General features: G+C 42.3%; 1 protein-coding gene and 1 pseudogene across 8 annotated transcripts in view; both read left to right on the forward strand.

Annotated features, from left to right (window-relative positions):
* The window catches only part of LOC135504279 (ankyrin repeat and SAM domain-containing protein 1A-like), a 115,246-nt gene extending 102,321 nt beyond the window's left edge, over positions 1 to 12,925 (forward strand). For 6 of the 8 annotated variants that reach the window (XM_064922681.1, XM_064922682.1, XM_064922686.1 and 3 more), the window contains 8 exons: positions 1,034 to 1,132; positions 1,261 to 1,407; positions 1,494 to 1,910; positions 2,016 to 2,087; positions 2,203 to 2,289; positions 2,763 to 2,900; positions 6,859 to 7,041; positions 8,473 to 12,925. In XM_064922681.1, coding sequence (XP_064778753.1) covers positions 1,034 to 1,132; positions 1,261 to 1,407; positions 1,494 to 1,910; positions 2,016 to 2,087; positions 2,203 to 2,289; positions 2,763 to 2,900; positions 6,859 to 7,041; positions 8,473 to 8,595 — 1,266 coding nt within the window. In that variant the 3' untranslated portion in view covers positions 8,596 to 12,925. The remainder of the gene's footprint in view (positions 1 to 1,033; positions 1,133 to 1,260; positions 1,408 to 1,493; positions 1,911 to 2,015; positions 2,088 to 2,202; positions 2,290 to 2,762; positions 2,901 to 6,858; positions 7,042 to 8,472) is intronic. The other 2 variants (XM_064922684.1, XM_064922685.1) reach the window with 2 other exon arrangements.
* Positions 12,926 to 13,368: 443 nt separating this feature from the next.
* On the forward strand, positions 13,369 to 17,684 carry LOC135559333 (uncharacterized; annotated as a pseudogene).
* The last annotated feature ends 1,099 nt before the right edge of the window (positions 17,685 to 18,783 follow it).

Consider the following 18,783-nt stretch of genomic DNA (forward strand, 5'->3'; position numbering starts at 1 on the left):
ACTCCCTTTGCCCCTGCAGGAACGCAGCTTGTCACCTCCTGACCCTCCATCCCACTGACAGGGCTCATGCACAACACTGTTGCAGGGTCCATAGAGCTTTACATACATTTCTACTAAGTGTGTGCCAGCAGCAACTTCCAAGTCAGTCATTTGAGTAATGGCTAGTAATTCCTCTTTCATTTGACCACGTCAGGCCAATAGAAGGACCCATCGAGTGACCCTGATGAATGACACTCGGCGGAGGGAGGCTAACCTTCGTGGTCAAAGTCGTTTAGTGCTGCCTGCGGTTGTCGACTCAGTAGAACTCTGCTCTTCCCACCTTGCTCCTCCCTGTCCCCCTCCTGAAGTTCCCTGATTGATCCAAGAGGATTAGCCACCCATTGTTCCTGCCGGCTGTCTCAGCCTTGGAGATGGTATTGTGTGGAACTGTAGATATTTTTGTTTTTACCTTTATCTAACTAGGCAAGTCGGTTAAGAACAAGTTCTTATTCACAATGACGCCTAGGAACAGTGGGTTAACTGCCCTATTCAGGGGCAGAACCACAGATTTGTTTTTTACCTTGTCAGTTTGGGGATTCGAACTAGAATCCTTTTGGTTACTGGCCCAACGCTCTAACCACTAGGGTCCCTGGTGCTTGTCCCCCTCCCTCCCCTTTCCTCTCTCATCCACTTAAATTACATTTACTAGAGGGATGTATTGACGTTTATTTCAGTGCTGTAGAGAGAGGAGAAGGGAGAAGTGCTTGACACTCCAAAGAAATGGACCCCTTATTTTTGCAATGGCAGCATTAGGGGAGGCAGCTCACTAACCAACCATGTGGGTGTGTCTTTGTCTGGGTCTGGTTTGCCTTTTAACACTAAGATGCTGTGTTAGAGTTCTATTGACAATATGAGAAAACCCTCTCCATTGAATTATTGTGTTATCAAATTCCCTGTCCAGTTTACACAGCTAAGCCCGTTACGGCAACATTGAAGCCATGTTAGTATGGTCACTGTGATGTCATTTTAACCCAATCAGTCCTCTCTGTTACAGGGCAGTAATGTGATGGAGGAACAGGACCTGAGGGAGATAGGCATCACTGACCCAGGACATCGAAGGAAGATCCTGCATGCAGCTCGGTCCCTGCCAAAAGTGAGTCTCGCCAAACTCCTGACTTTAATGAGTTCCCCTATGGCCCCATGCAGTAGCTCTAGCGAGTGTCATCAGCCCTGACTATGTGGGGAGTGGAGTGATCAGTGTGTGACTGTCTCCCCCTGCAGGTGAAGGCCATGGGCTGTGACGGAAGCATCTCTCTCTCCTCCTGGCTGGACCTCCTGGGCCTGCAGGAGTACCTCCACAACTTCCTGTCCAGCGGATACCGCAGCCTCGACTGTGTCAAGAACCTGTGGGAGCTGGAGATTGTCAACGTGAGTGTGTCTCTCTGAAATTGACTTTGAGAGAGCACATTTTGAAATAGTTTGTTCAGTGGTTAGGACTGTTTTGTATCTTCCAGGTACTGAAAATCACCCTGCTGGGACACAGAAAACGCATCATCGCCTCGCTGGCAGAACGGCCCTATGAGGAACCTCCTGTCAAGCCCCCCCGCCTGTCCCAGATCAGGTGTCAGGACCTGGTATCCCAGACCTCCTCTCCCATCAGTCACATGGACTCCTACGCGGGTCGTTCCATGGACCCCCTCCTGCCGTTGGGGGAGCCTGGGAGGAGGAAGGGGCCTGACCCAGCCTACGATGTGGACCCCCACCGGCCCCGCAGTGGAAGACACCGCTCACATGAGAGGTATGAGGAGTGGCATCGGGAGCCCCGTCTGACCCTACGACCCCCCAGCCTGGCAGCACCTTACACCCCTGTACAGAACTGGCACCACCAGCCTGAGAAGCTCATCTTTGAGTCCTGTGACTATGAAGCCAATGTAAGTGACACCTTTTCCTGCAGTAACTCACTAATGTCTTTCTTTAATATATATGGTATCTCACTCTGTATTACTATATTAATGTTTCTCACACTCAAAATCCAGTACCTGGGATCTATGCTCATCAAGGAGCTACGTGGGACAGAGTCCACCCAGGACGCCTGTGCCAAAATGAGGGTAGTTCACGCCTTTAACTACTACTCTAGTCTCCTCATGTTTAGAGAGACATCATTCTCTATCTCTGCTGAAAGGACCCAGACTCATTTCCTCCTCTCTCCACCCCCCCCCCCAGAGGTCGACAGAGCAGATGAGGAAGGTCCCCACCATCGTCCTCTCCATCACATACAAAGGGGTGAAGTTCATTGACGCAGCCAATAAGGTTGGTTGGCTGGGTGCCCCTTTTTCACCTTGGACCTGATCTGTACGGCGATGTCTGAAAACTAGATACACACACACACACACACACACACACACACACACACACACACACACACACACACACACACACACACACACACACACACACACACACACACACACCTGTCCCAGCCAGGGAGACTAGACACCAGGGGAGGAGGAGGCTGCCCAGCATCACATCACATTGATTCAGCACCACCCTCTCCCTCCTTCATACTAAATGTCACCCCTGTCTGTTAAGTGTATCATATACATGACAGATAGGCCTTTTTTGAGGGGTCACAGGGTAGAAACTTCTGTGGCGCCATTGCAATTAAGAACGTATTGACATGTTCTTTCATAATGAAGATGTGAATGTGATCTTTATTGATGTCTCTGTGACTATACATACAGTATACTCATTGTAGTGTCTTGTTGGACACTCCTCCAATACAGAACATCATAGCTGAGCATGAGATCCGGAACATCTCGTGTGCGGCCCAGGACCCAGAGGATCTGTGCACATTTGCCTACATCACCAAGGACCTGCAGACCAACCACCACTACTGCCATGTGTTCAGCACAGTGGACGTGGTGAGAATACCTGCCTACACAATCATCACTCCAGCGTGCAGTGACTTGACTTCATTATATGTTATACTATCGTATTCGTTTCAGAATATGTCCAAACTATTGCCGCACCACAGCACAGTACATATACAAATATCTTTCAGCTGTAGGTTCCGGTCCATACAGAATGGTCTGTGATGTCCTCTCCTCTGTCCTCATGTTGGTTCCTTCCCAGCCACCTTTTTTAATCCTCAGAGGAGATGTGATTCTGATTGGCAGCAACAAAGCATCACTGTTATCTTTACTCTCCAGACCAGCTTATCTACCTGTGAGGTTTCACACTTCAGCAACGCTTGCTTGCCTTTTTCCGATAGTCATGCTGCTAGGTGGCCATCACTGAACTGCCAACCTCCACCACGCCGTTCCTCCTGAGAACTGATTATTTGTCTAAACCAGGGTTCCCCAATAGGCAGGCACCCATGTTTTCTGAGTGGATCTTTAGGGGGGTATATAATTTTTTTTTATGTTGGACATTATTAAGGACTGTAAAATCACCAGGAATTCAGTGATATTAATTTGGGAAATCTGTTCCCTAGTATTCCCACGCATAAATAGAGAGGCATATTTGATCATATGTAATCAAGGTTTGAAATATGTTCTGGCCCACCAACCATCTGCTCAAGAAAAAATTGGCCCGTGATGGTGATCGTATTACCGCCACACTGGTGGTCACGAGTCATGACGACAGTCAAATTCCACATAAACCTTTAGTCACAGTAATTAGGCTGCTCCAAGCTCTGATGCTGCTGATTGTCATTAGTAGCCTACCAAACTTGCTAACTGCCTGGTATTCAGCACTCTATTGTCCCTCTAACCACTCTGACATCAATGCAAATGTATTCGAACATTTAATCAAACACTTCATGAGAGTCCGTGAGCTCATGTTGCGCAACATTTCTATAGGCTATTTAATTGCATGAGAAAACAGAGTGATGGCCTCTTAAAAAGAGGAGGATCCCATCTGCTTTCTATAGGCTAGGCCTACTATATTTATTTCTCAACTTTCCTAATATTAGGCACATTTGGTTCTATTTACAACAGGAGTATAGCCCACCAGGCTGGCATGAAAATTAACCATGGGAAAAGCGTTGTCCTTTTGCTATTTAAGTGCATAGATGACATGTATTTTTTTCCCCGCTGACCCTGTTTCGATACAGGTGCATTATAATGGTCCATTCTAAATCAAACCAAATTTCACGCGTATATCATTTAGTATATGTAAAGACCAGATTAAATTAAGAATAGTCTGATGGATGACAATATTAGCCTATCACTTGTGAATGATGCCCAGCTTACGGCAATAAACAGTGAATCCTGTGCAAAGAACAAAGCAGAGCTCATACCTTTTTTCAAATCATAATTAGTAGTATCATGCAGCCTTAGAATCTTTTAAAAATCAAAACATATAGCCCAACATGTGTATCACAACTAAAGTTACATAAATAACTCTAAATTAAGCAGATAGGAGGACCTGTTTCTTTGTTAACCACTCAACACAGAATGGCCACATGTGGACACTCCCTCAAACCTTTTGGAGAACATATCCTTTCTATTGTATTCAAGTATGTGCAATTGTATTTGTCATGCTATAAAATAATGCCATGGAATTCTAAGCAAATCTTGTCTGATAAATGAACTAGTGTAGCCCACAGCCATATGGCACAGCCAGATCAGGACCTAACTTAATGTGTGGAGGGGGGGGGGGGGTGTAGTTCCCAGTTGGGAACCTGTAGGCTCATGGCGATAAGGACAACTCAGAGTATGCTATTCTGAAATAGACTACATTTTCATCGTAACATGTTTCTTTAGACCGGTCTAAAATAAATAATGGATTTATTGTGAAGGTGTAGGCTATATTAAATGGATTTATTGTGAAGGTGTAGGCTATATTAAATGGATTTATTGTGATGGTGTAGGCTATATTAAATGGATTTATTGTGATGGTTCAGGCTATATTAAATGGATGTATTGTGATGGTTTAGGCTATATTAAATGGATTTATTGTGATGGTTTAGGCTATATTAAATGGATTTATTGTGATGGTTTAGGCTATATTAAATGGATTTATTGTGATGGTTTAGGCTATATTAAATGGATTTATTGTGAAGGTGTAGGCTATATTAAATGGATTTATTGTGATGGTGTAGGCTATATTAAATGGATTTATTGTGATGGTTTAGGCTATATTAAATGGATTTATTGTGATGGTTTAGGCTATATTAAATGGATTTATTGTGATGGTGTAGGCTATATTAAATGGATTTATTGTGATGGTTTAGGCTATATTAAATGGATTTATTGTGATGGTGTAGGCTATATTAAATGGATGTATTGTGATGGTTTAGGCTATATTAAATGGATGTATTGTACTTTTTAAAATGTAGATGTTCCAAAGGTCTGCATCAGTGGCTTGTAGGCTGTGTGTGGAAGGAGATGCTAAATGTGTTTATGTTTTTTAACGGTCATTTACCGTAAGACCGGCAGTTATTTTCTTGACATTCACTGGCTGACAAAATGTTATGACCGCCACAACCCTACCCACGGCTGTGTGTAACTCTAAAGCTTTTCACATTTAATACTGTAGGGGTCATCTAAGGCCACTGACAAACTACTACAGTGGCTGGTCCAATAGAAATAACATACCCATTAAAGTCAATGGCTGTTTTTCTATGGCAGGTCCCACTTTTCTGAGAGGTCTGCTGTTGGCCCTGTGGCTTGTGTTGTACTCAATAGGGCTGTGAACTGAGTGGCCTCAGGGGTAATGCAGTAGACTGATGACTATCTGAGATGAGGTGAGGTGGGGGAGTGTAATAGCCCGGAGATGTGATCAGAGCTTTTAAACAGTATTGACCAGGCTGCTATCGGATGCCACAGGCTCATTTTTCACCAGCCCACACAATGGGACGGATATCAGATCAAAGGAAATAAACAAAGAGAAAGTTCCTCGGAGACAGACTAATAATCAGCCTTCTGTTTTTCTCAAGCTGGAGTTGTTTTGTTACTTAACTTTACAAGAATATGTTGAACAGAGCCAATCAGGTGGTGTCTCACTGGACTGGGTTGAGCTTCCCATGGTGTTGTATGTGTCAGGGACAAAGAGTATCAGAGGAAGCTATTAAAATCCATCTTTCTCAGAACAAATGGAGGGATTTTTGGGTGTACAAATAAATACACACATGGACCCCCCTCAGTGTTTTTGTCTCTGGTCCCGAGTGCATGTTCACCTTCAGCTGCACCTTTCAACTATGTAGAATCTGAGTGTTTTAATGTGATGCAGCTCCAGCCTCAGTGGGTTGCAGTAGCATGTGTTTGCAGTCAGGCGACAGAGCGAGAACCGCTTGCTGTCTCGCTACACTTCCTCTCTACCTGACTGCTTTCTCTGCCATTCAATTAAGTCGGTTTACAATGTTGTACAGGCAAATCCACTTTAGAGTAAAGTATTCGATGCCATTGTATGACTGAGCATCTCTCCTGGGTCTTTGGAGGAGACTGTCCACTGAGCTGAGATTGTGGCTTGTTGTGTCTCATCCACTCAATGTGTATGCTTTTAAATACTGTACATACTTAGAACCCTGACTTGTCTTACCTAGGAATTATAGATGCACCATATGCCTGTGTTTACTTTCATAATGACTAAGAGTCCGTCTGCTGTAGAGTGATGCAGTAACATTATATTCAGGTGCACTAGTGCTTGTCTGTCTGTCTGTTGACACATAACTTAACATAGCAGGCGTAAAAGAAACACCCGGAGGGGATCCCCACATCCATTTTTCAGGGGAAAAGGAAGCTCGGTTGAACATACTGTATCCCTGAGAACCGGATGTTTCTGGTTTCCCCCAACCCAACTGAGGGTGGTTGATATGGGAGACGGGAGGAGGGAATAGAATGCTGAGGAGGATTCTCTCTCCTCCCCCTCTGGTAGAACCTGACCTATGAGATTATCCTGACGCTGGGACAAGCTTTTGAGGTGGCCTATCAGCTGGCTCTCCAGGCCCAGAGGACCAAACAGCACCAGGTCATCCCAGCAGGACCTGGGACAGAGGTCATCGAGACCAAATCCAGCCGGCCCGTTCCTAAACCACGGGGCAGCGTAAGAAAATTAGGGGTGAGTTTGTCACACGCAAACATTTACATTTTATTAATTTAGCAGGCGCTCTTATCCAGAGCAACTTACAGGAGCAATTAGGCTTAAGTGCCTTGCTCAAGGGCACATTGGCATATTTTTCACCTCGACGCCTCAGGATTCAAACCAGCAACCTTTCGGTAACTGGCCCCACGCTCTTAAAACCACTTGGCTACCTGCCGACACACGCTCACACAATTCTCTCATTGTGAATACATTGTGAAAATCTGCCAGTAGCAACACCCCATTAGCATTAAAACATTAAGCGATCGATTGCTACTGAATGATAATGTTACAATCACACAGCTGGGAACATTCATTAGATGTAACAACCAGAATGTGTGTTCACACACAATCTCATCCTGCCTTTAATGGGAATGGTGTGATTTTTGCTTGGCATGAAAACCACACAAAACAGTGATGTACTGATGTTATTGTAGGGGAGCGGGGGGTTGATTCACCACAGCATGGGCACATCACTCCCATCCCTCTCATCGGTACACACACCTCAAATCACACAAACTTCTTGTGTCCCCCATTAACCAGGGTCTTGTAAGAATCTGTCCCTACCCTGTGTCTCTGTCTCTCTCTGTCTCTCTCTCTGTATCACTCTGTATCTCTCTCTCTCTTTTCTCTCTCTCCCTCTCTTGTTGTCCATTCACTTCCTGGCTGTCCTGTCTGTCTCACCCAGGACTCTCCTCCCCAGCTGGACACTCACTCCTGCTGTTACTGTCACACCTGCACCACCCACCGTCCCTCCTTTCTTCCGCTGCACCACTCTGCCAGCCCTGCCGCCCAGGTGCTGCTCTTTCTCCCTCTCCTCATCCTTTCTCTCCCTGCATCCTTCTATCATCTACCCTTTCTATATAATGTTACCACTTTGACCCCCCCCACCCATTACAATTCTCACATTTTCTCTCCTCACCTTCAATCCATCCACATGACTCATTTATCTCTCCTCTTCACACCTCATTCTCTATGTTTTTGTCTCAACGGGGCTCCTAACCTGGGATCACATTATTATTATTTCTTTCAGAAGATTACATTTTGAAACACCATCAACTCTGTTGATTGCTGTGTTCTTTACTAGACCCCTTGGTAGTTGTAAGACCCTTGGGCGCCCCCTAGTGGTATGAACATTCCAGGTTGGTAATCACACTTTTGATCTGGTGATGATGATGTGCTATAGCTTTTCCCCCAGTGGTTCTGCTGTTCATATTTTCTTAATCACACTTACTTAGTACAATGATTCATAATTTCCTCTGATGATTTCTCTGATTTCACAACGCTTTCAGGGAAAGGAAATTATGATCTCAGAATGACTAACGTAGCTCAGCACACCGATGTTTCATTTGTTGGCTCTCTCACCCTAAGACTTGTATCCTGTCTGACCCCCCCCTCCTACCCCTACAGGTGGACCCGTTGGAGCTGGTGGGGGACTCCCAGTCCCAGGGCAGTGCCACATGGCTGGTGGACCCCGTTCCCAAGGACTCCAAGAGGACCATCAGCACTAAGTACGAGACCACCATATTCTGAGTAGACCTGCCTCCTCACCTCTCCTCTCCTGACCTTTTACCTTGGATCTGACCTCCTAATCTACTGTTCCTTTCCTCCTCTCCTTCTCCTTCTGTGTGCCTTTCAATGTGACGCTGCCTGTCTCCACTCCAGGCCTGACCCCTGCTCTCCTGTCTCCCTCCACCTCCTTTCCTCTCCCCTGCCAATGTTGGACCCTGCTGTCTGAGAGGTTCAACCCCCCCCAGTTAGTCTACCACATGTTCCTTCTGCTCTCCTCGCCACTGCGCTGTCTTCCCACAACCACAGCCCTGACTGTGGGGACTAACTGCTACTGGAATCTCTCCTAACTGGAACACTCACCTCTGTCTTCCCTCTAATGAATTAGTCCTGCCAACTACTGGGCCCTGAATCCTTCCAACCTTCTCTATGATTGTGAAGCAATCATCAACCGTTCCCCAGGCATTTACTGTAGTTCCTCTTGCCTTTATGACCAAGAAGCATGAGACCTTATCCTTCCACAACATTCCCTCTGTTTCTTTTTCTCATGAACACTGTGCTTCCTCACATTCACATTGGCACTGCATTAGCCCTGCTTTCAATTTTGTAATGTATGGTGCTGTTATTTGTAGCATTTACCAATGCTAATAGGCTCAGTGGCATTATCTGACAGATCCAGTACAGTAGCTGTGAAGTGTGTAAGACAGCAAATGTAATCCACAAGTCACTGATTAAGTTTGTTAAGTGGTAGCGATCTTCCATTCTTCCTACAGTACCTTCTCACCACTCTAATTTACCTCTTACTCACAAACTACTATCCCCCAAACTCTCTTAGAACAATCCTTCATTTTTCCTTCTATATATCCCTCCTTTCTTTTTCATTCCTTTTACTCATCAATCTTGTTTTCTCCTCTGGGTGCTTTTCCTGCTCTACCAGGCGACGGCCACTGTGAGATGCTCTTGAAGAACTTTCCCTCCTTGTTTTCTGAACAATAATCTCCTGACTCCAGTGTTCAGAAAAAAATCTATGATTCTCTACAGCCGAGGATCAACTACCTGGATGAACATTGTTTTCTCGAAGAATCTGTAAGAGACCGGCTGTTCCATTGTTCTAACTCTACACACATTAGTAGGAACATTGCCTGTTTCCCTGCAAGGGGATGGATGACAACCTTGTTGCACAGGACTAAACTCTAAACTCATTCCCCCTGGGATTGGTCCATTTGGGTTAACAGGGGGAAGGGCACGTACATGCGTATCCTGTCAGACTTATTTACATTCTTTGTGTCGGTTTACCGGAAACTGTCTGGGAAAACTGTCCCTCTGTGTCAGGCTGCCAAAGGAGGCTGGAGCCCAGCACTGTGATAGGAGATCTCTATTGGGAACTAATGGAGTTAACATTGACAGGGCCTTTTGTTAGGGAACAACGGTGCGCAGGATAGGACACAGAGGCTCACACAGAATATAGTGTCTTACGTAGAGGAGCTCACTGTTATAGACAGACAGCCTAGTGGGACATCTATTTGAGCATGCCTTTCTCTGTTTATGACTGAGATGACTTTGATTTAATATCTAGTGCAATCCTAATTTGGAGTGTCATGAGCACTTTTTGTGAATGCTTGGACGCTGGGAAAATATTGTGTGCATCCAAGATGAAATGAAGAGAAATTGAATTGACTGTTCATTTAATAGAGTAAGAACCAAAGAGATGCCGAAATGCGTGAATTCTGCTCTAGCCAGCCGTAATAGACCTGGGTGATGGTCTTAGGGTAATAACTCAGCCTAGCTGGTACATCAGTCAATATACAGCTGATTAGTGCCAGTAACCTTAATGACGAGGAAGAGAGCTCATTAAATCTCTGTGGAGAGGAGAGGTTATATGAAATACATAAAAAAATAAATATATATATATATATACCATTGTTCACAATCCAAGCATGTCTTAATGGACTGAAAGAGGAAGGCATTAGGTTGGCAAGGCACTGATTCTACATATAGACATAATACAAGTACATTACTTACTGTTGCTGTGCTAGGTTCAGCTCATTAAGTGTTCAAATCACTGTTCACATCCATCTAAAATTCAAACTCATTGCCATATTCCAAATAGTGTTAAGACCCAATCAACCCACTGTTGAAACTTAAACCCAGCGGAATGGGGGACTTCCCTTTCCTTCTTTTCCTTTTCAGAGCTCATGTCTTGATGTTCATGTTGTCATTAATGGATGTCTGTCTGTTTGATTTAGAATCCACCCTGCCTCAGTCAATATTCAGAGTGCTAACACTGAAGCGGCAGTTGATCATTATCTAGAAAAATCCATAATTTTTATATCTCCTCCGTTTAGTTTTCAGTTGGCTCCGTCATGTTTTTACATTATTTTAACCCCAGTGCTGTGTTGGTGTGTATCTCCCTTCCATGTAGCTGACTACCATGACCAGACACCCAGCCAGAGTGAGAGGTCAGGGGTGCCCAGACCAATGGTATTTTGTTGTGGGGCAGGATGCCCTTTTGGAACCAAGAGAAAGGTCAAGCCCACTTTCCATGCACCCCTCCACCCACTGGGGGTTTTGCTTGCATACACCAGGAAGGCCCTACCTGCTCTCTGCCGCCCCCGGCCCTCTCCTCATCCTCCACTTCTTCAGCTCCAGGGGTCAGCGCTGTAGCTCTGTAGCAGACAGACAGGAAGTCAGCTATTGGCTTCTTCCACCCTGTCCTGTCCTTTGACCACTGTGACTGACTGCCCCCAGGTAGTAAACCGAATCAACCAACACCCTCACTGCGTCCACTTACATATACTGAACAATGGACTCAATATGTCAAAACCTGGTCAGTTAACTAGAGCTCACAAAGGTGGGTGTTTGTTTGGTACGTGTCCCTCTTTCATTGTGAAGCACTCAACTTCAACATCCCTCATCTGTTTTTGGTACAAATGAAACATGTTTATCCTTTACAGGCCTGTGAATGCTGTTCAGACAGACAGGGTATTCTATTTATGGGTGCGAGAGTGACAAGTTCCCAGTTGTTTTTTTCCAAGACATTTTGTGACTTGTTTATCCATTCCATGAGAGGTGAAGATGGTTGCCTCCTCTAGATTGGTGCCTCAAACAACTCCTCCTCAGAGAGGCCTTTCCCATACACTTAAATGTGTCTTCACTGAGGACTACGCTAACCTACTCTTTACTCTGACAGTGATAGTAATCAACATAAATTATAGATTTTTGAGCAGGGAAAATTGAGATCCTACCTGACTATCTCAATGCAATGCCTATGGGAAATGAGAGACATATTTGGGAAGAATTGGGTAAAATGATTACCATGTGAGATGCAGCAGTACACTCACAAGGCTCTCCTGTCCATCCATCCAAGCACCAGGTCAGCGACATCAAAGCATCTCTTCCTTATTTTCATTTCCTCATTCATAACATACAGAACTGTGATAAATAATGGAATAGTGTGCGGGAGGAATTTTGGACTGCTGTTAAACTGACACTAGAGATCATATTTAAACAGGGTGAATGGCTTTTATTTGATAAAAATAATAATAATGTATTGTCTTTTTGTATGTTTTAACTGTCCTGATGCTGGATACTATATGACCAGGCTGGTGTTGGGAGGTAGTCCTACTAATTGCATTTTATTCCCCCTCACTTTATTTCTGAATTAATTTTGAACTAGTCAAACCACAAAACCAGTAATGTACGATTTTAGGTACAATAATGTAACAAGCATTTTCTCCCCACACGCTGTCTCTCCTGGTACTCTGTGGGCAGCTAGTGATGAACCTCTGTTGGTATGTTGACTAGTTATGGTACACTCAATATGGTACACTGGCTTCAACTGGTTGATAGCACCTGCAGCCATCAACCTGGTCCCATCTTCGCATTTGCACATTTACTAAGGATCATCGGTAGTACAATGTGACTATTCTGATGATATTGATGATGAGAACAATATTGGATTGTAAATTAATCTCTAGCAGTCTGTATTTTGATACTTGAATGATTTTGCTTTTATAGATATCTATATATGTATCTATATCTATATATCTATATATATATATATATGTATATGTGTATATATATAGATATATAGATATATATATGTGTATGTATGTGTGTATGTATGTATGTAATTTTTTTTCCACATTTGTCGTAAAGAGAAAAAGGACTGTGTCTTATAAAGTTCAACATATCATGATACCCAACGATTGAAAACAAACAGAGAAAGAACTTGGAGCGACCGCACTAAAGAAACAAAAAAAAAAGATTGTAAATAATCTTGGGCTTCCAGTCTTTTTATGATTATTATTTTTCATAATTGTACAACTAATAAATGAAGAGATGATGAACCAGATTCCTGATTTATTTTTTTCCATGACAATCATTCAGCCATGAAGAGTTGCATAGTACTATCCTTTACATTTGCATAGTCCCAGACAGGCAAAAGGTAATGGTGATGATACTGTAGTATGACAAGCCAACATGAACAAGTCTGGGCAAGAAAAACAGACAGGCTTGACGGTGCATCTTTTGAAGCAGCTGATTCACCAAAATGAATTCCTCATTGGACTAAGTTGGTAGTGTTAACTGAGGGCCGGGGGGGGCCTAGGATCGAGTTTGTGAAACCCTGGCCTCTATACCTGCTGGAGAATTTGTAAATGAAGCATTAAACCTGCATGTTATTTCTCACCTCTTTCAACTGTTAATGCAGGTCAGGTATTTTGATTTGTCATAAGTATATTCACTGGTGGGAAAAGTACACAATTGTCATACTTAGTAAAGATACCTTAATAGAATATGACACATAAAAGTGAGTCACCCAGTAAAATACTACTTGAGTGTAAGTTTAAAAGTATCCAGTTTTAAGTATAGTTAATTATCAAAGGTAAATGTAATTGCAAAAATATACTTGGGTATCAAAAGTAAAAAAGTATTCTTTTAAATTCCTTAAGCAAAACAGATGTCACCATTTTCTTGTTTTTTTATTTACGGATAGCCAGGGGCACAATCCAACACTAAAACATAATTTAATGAATCCGCCAGATTAGAGGCCAGGGATGTTCTCTTGATAAGTGTGTGAATTGAAACATTTTCCTGTCCTGCTAAGCATTCAAACTGTAATGAGTACTTTTGGGTGTCATGGAAAATGGTGTAAAAAGTACATTATTTTCATTAGGAATGTAGTGAAGTAAAAGTGAAGGAAGTCAAATATAAATAGTTAAGTATAGTACAGATACCCCCAAAAAACTACTTAAGTAGTACTATAAAGTATTTTTACTAAGTACTTTACACCACTGAGTATATTATTGCAATTTAGAGTCCACTGCTAATAGTTACTAATGGCTCTCTAACCTCACAGGTAAAGGTCCCCACTCTTTTGGTGTTAGCAACACACATACTTGGAGAGACATACAGTTGAAGTCTTGAAGATATACAGTTTACATACACTTAGGTTGGAGTCATTAAAACTTGTTTTTCAACCATTCCACAAATGTCTTTTTAACAAACTATAGTTTTGGCAAATCGGTTAGAACATCTACTTTGTGCATGATACAATAAATTTTTCGGACAATTGTTTACAGACAGATTATTTCAATTCTAATTCACTATCACAATTCCAGTGGGTCAGAAGTTTACATGCACTAAGTTGACTGTGCCTTTAAACAGCTTGGAAATTTCTGATTGGTTAATTGACATCATTTGAGTCAATTGGAGGTGCACCTGTGGATGTATTTCAAGGCCTACCTTCAAACTCAGTGCCTCTTTGCTTGACATCATGGGAAAATCAAAAGAAATCAGCCAAGACCTCAGAAAATAAATTGTAGATCTCCACAAGTCTGATTCATCCTTGGGAGTCATTTCCAAATGCCTGAAAGTACCACGTTCATCTGAACAAACAATAGTACGCAAGTATAAACACCAAGGACCAAGATACTGGAGGAAATAGGTGCAAAAGTGTCTATATCCACAGTAAAACAAGTTCTATACCGACATAACCTGAAAGGCCAATCAGCACGGAAGAAGCTACTGCTCCAAAACCGCCTTTAAAAAAGCCAGACCACGGTTTACAACAGCACATGGGAACAAAGATTGTTATTTTTGGAGAAATGTTCTCTTATCTGATGAAACAAAAATATAACTGTTTGGCCATAATGACCATCGTTATGTTTGGAGGAAAAAGGGTGAGGCTTGCAAGCTGAAAAACACCATCCCAACCATGAAGCAAGGGGGTAGCAGCATCATGTTGTTGGGCTGCTTTGCTGCAGGAGGGACTGCTGCACTTCACAAAATAGATGGCATCATGAGGTAGGAAAATGATGTGGGTATATGGAAGCAACATCTCAAGACATTAGTCAGGAGAGTTAAAGCTTGGTCGCAAATGGGTCTTCCAAATGGACAATGACACCAAGCATACTTCCAAAGTGGTGGCAAAATGGCTTAAGGACAACAAAATCAAGGTATTGGAGTGGCCATCACAAAGCCCTTACCTCAATCCTATAGATAATGTGTGGGCGAACTGAAAAAGCGTGTGCGAGCAAGGAGGCCAACAAACCAAATTCAGTTACACCAGCTCTGTCAGGAGGAATGGGCCAACATTCACCCAACTTATTGTGGGAAGCTTGTGGAAGGTTACCCAAAACGTTTGACCCAAATTAAACAATTTAAAGGCAATGCTACCAAATACTAATTGAGTGTATGTAAACTTCTGACCCACTGGGAATGTGATGAAAGAAATAAAAGCTGAAATAAATAATTCCCTCTACTATTATTCTGCCATTTCACATTCTTAAAATAAAGTGGTGATCCTTACTGACCTAAGACAGGGACTTTGTACTAGGATTACATGTCAGGAATTGTGAAAAACTGAGTTTAAATGTATTTGGTTAAGGTGTACGTAAACTTCCGACTTCAACTGTACTTTCCTGAATTCTGTGTTATGTCGATACTAGATAATGTTCAGATGGGCTACTATGATTCCAATGCATGGATATGTATCTCCTAAGACCGATGGGATCTCAGATGAAGCCTTTGAAGGAGTCGCTCAGAATACGTTTTGGGACGTGTTCTTCAGCATGAGGAAGCAGGCGTCTTTCTTACTGCACCACTTTAATAACCCTTTGTTTGTTGTTGCCTAAAATGACATACCCAAATCTAACTGCCTGTAGTGAAATTAATGTAGGAGACACAGCAGGGGCTCAAACTGTAGAACCTAGTTCCTACATTTGAATATGAAAATAGATTTTATCAACCAAAAACTATGCTACGTTTTCTCTCTGGGACCCTCAGGATGACAAATCAGAGCAAGGTTAGTTGCAAGTACATTATTTACCTTCAGAGTGAATGCATCAAACCAGTTGCCTTGATTGTTGTTGTGCACTCTCATCAAAAAATAGCATGGTATTTTCACTGTAATAGCTACTGTAAATTGGACACTTCAGTTAGATTAACACAAATTGAAGCTTTCTGCCCACGAAAGACAAGTCTATGTCCTGGAAAGTTGGCTGTTACTTACAATGTCATTCTAGTCACATTAGCGCACGTTAGCAACAACCGTCCCGGTTTAGGTACACTGATCCCGTAGAGGGGAACTACACATCAGGTGAGCAAACTGTAATAAACAGATTCTTCTCTGTTTCCGACTAGCTGGAAATCTAGAACTTTTGCCTCAAATATTTGTTCTTTACTTTTACTCCCTAATTTATTACAGGAAAATTTGTTAATCAGAGACATTGTGGTTGTGAATTGTTGGACAACAACAAGCAGGGCCAAATCATGATAAAGGAATCTTTCAATGGATTTGATGGTGCTCTGAACTTCAACAAACTGCAGTACCATCCTAAGTGGCCCGAACTTGCATTTAATCAACATAGGACATTGTACATTCAAATGGGCCCTGGAAAAGCTTCAACTCTCCATTTGCATTAAAACATTAAAATACTACCTGAAAAAAGGGGAGATGCTTGTGATGAGAAGAAGTTTGTGGACATACCATTGTCTGTTATTCCATGTGTAAAAAAAACCCATTAGGAATACAACAAGAGCAAATCTATAGTGGATCCATTGATACACATTTCTGAGCTGAGAGAGAGAGACATCATTTCACCTGTACAGCCATTCATCTGTCTGGACAACAAGTTGGATGTCAGTTGGGGTAAAAAGAAAAACCAAGGGGTGCCCTGAGATATCATCAGATTATGTGCTATTTAGCAACCACTATAGTCCACCTCTAGTCCACTGCCTGGTTGCCATCTCTGTTCAGCTTTTACATTCCTCTCCTGTCATTTGCCAAAGTCTTTGATAGGAGTTGCAAGTGGAGTGTTGGCTAAAAAGACTGGTACCCAGACTAGTCTAATCTAGTCTTTTCTAGAGGTTACAAATTACAGTTGTTCCAATAATAAATACAAGTATTATATATATATATTATAATACTTTGTATTTATTGACACATCCTGATTCTAGGCCCAGATAGCGTTTCCATCCTTGCAGTCGTCCCGGTGGTGGCAATGGTATTATCCTATCCTTTATTGTCTTTGGCATGTGGAAGTGGAAACGCACAGGTGTGATGGGGTTAGAAGTAGAGAATGGTGGTTACAGATGCAGACAAAGTATTTGGGTGGTGTTCATTTCTGTACTTGGAGTGATGTATATTAGTTGAACGAATACAATGATTGCTGCAATAAGGCTGCACTCTTCCGGTGGCGAATGGCCTAACATGGACATATCTTCACGTTTACAGGATGACTATCTTTAATGTTAAACATCTTTATCAACAATGTAATTAGTGGCCGATAGAACACGTCCCATTGGTGACCTACCTGTGTCAATGTGTTGTTCTTTCCTCCATTTTATGGACCTACTTACTCTGCTGCCAAGGTTACCGGTAAGTATGTTAGAATGTATGTTTACTTTGTTCCTATTGTATCATTGTGGCGTGTACTCAATCATTCCTGTCCATTACTACTCATATCATAAGGAGAAGAATGCAATGTTTTTTAATTTCTCTTCCAGAGACAGAACAGAGCAACTCATCTTTAGAGATGGAATCAACAGTCTTGATACAGCTGTACTCATACCATATTATGGTAATACCATCTCTGATGGAGGTGAAATGAAGTGAACGATGGTCCCTTTTTTTCAATAAGGAAAATGAAGAAATCCACAACTAATTGATGACATGATGACTCCTTGCTATCCCCAGTCCACCTGACCGTGCTGCTGCTCCAGTTTCAACTGTTCTGCCTTATTATTATTTGACCATGCTGGTCATTTATGAACATTTGAACATCTTGGCCATGTTCTGTTATAATCTCCACCCGGCACAGCCAGAAGAGGACTGGCCACACCACATAGCCTGGTTCCTCTCTAGGTTTCTTCCTAGGTTTTGGCCTTTCTAGGGGGTTTTTCCTAGCCACCGTGCTTCTACACCTGCATTGCTTGCTGTTTGGGGTTTTTGGCTGGGTTTCTGTACAGCACTTTGAGATATCAGCTGATGTACGAAGGGCTATATAAATACATTTGATTTGATTTGATTTAATTGAACAAGCAAGCTTTGCACTTCTCTGTTGTTATTTAATGAGACTTGTTATATGGCCAGTAATAATTGCCTAAACTTTGTAAGTGAATTGTGTATACACTCCTCTACGTATTTATTTGGACAGTGAAGCTGAAACTTTTAATTTGGCTCTACACTCCAGCATTTTGAATTTGAGATCAAATGTTTCACGAGGCAACAATACAATACCTTTTATTTGAGGGTATTTTCAAACATATGTTCTACCGTTTAGAAATGAAAGCACTTTATGTATCTAGTCCTCCTTTTTGAAGTTGTCATAAGTGTTTGGGCAACTTTACCTATGTGTATTAAAGTAGCCAAAATTGTAGTATTTGATCCCATATTCCCATAGTAGTACGCAGTGACTACATTAAGCTTGTGACTCTACAAACTTGTTAGGTGCATTTGCAGTGTGTTTTGGTTGTGTTTCAGATTATGCTGTGCCCAATAAAAATGATTGGTAAATAGTGTGTGGAAATACGTGCTATTATGGAACAGCAGGGTGCACCATGAGACATGTCAATAAAACAGCTCAAATGTGTTATTCATTATTTGATACACAAAATACAACAACAAAAAATGACATGTATAGTACATGTTTTTGTTTCTATGAGCCTATTTGCTAGTAATCTGTTTGACATTATTTATGTTAAACAATG

Source organism: Oncorhynchus masou, chromosome 18 (genome assembly GCF_036934945.1).
Source record: "Oncorhynchus masou masou isolate Uvic2021 chromosome 18, UVic_Omas_1.1, whole genome shotgun sequence".
NCBI lineage: Eukaryota > Metazoa > Chordata > Actinopteri > Salmoniformes > Salmonidae > Oncorhynchus > Oncorhynchus masou.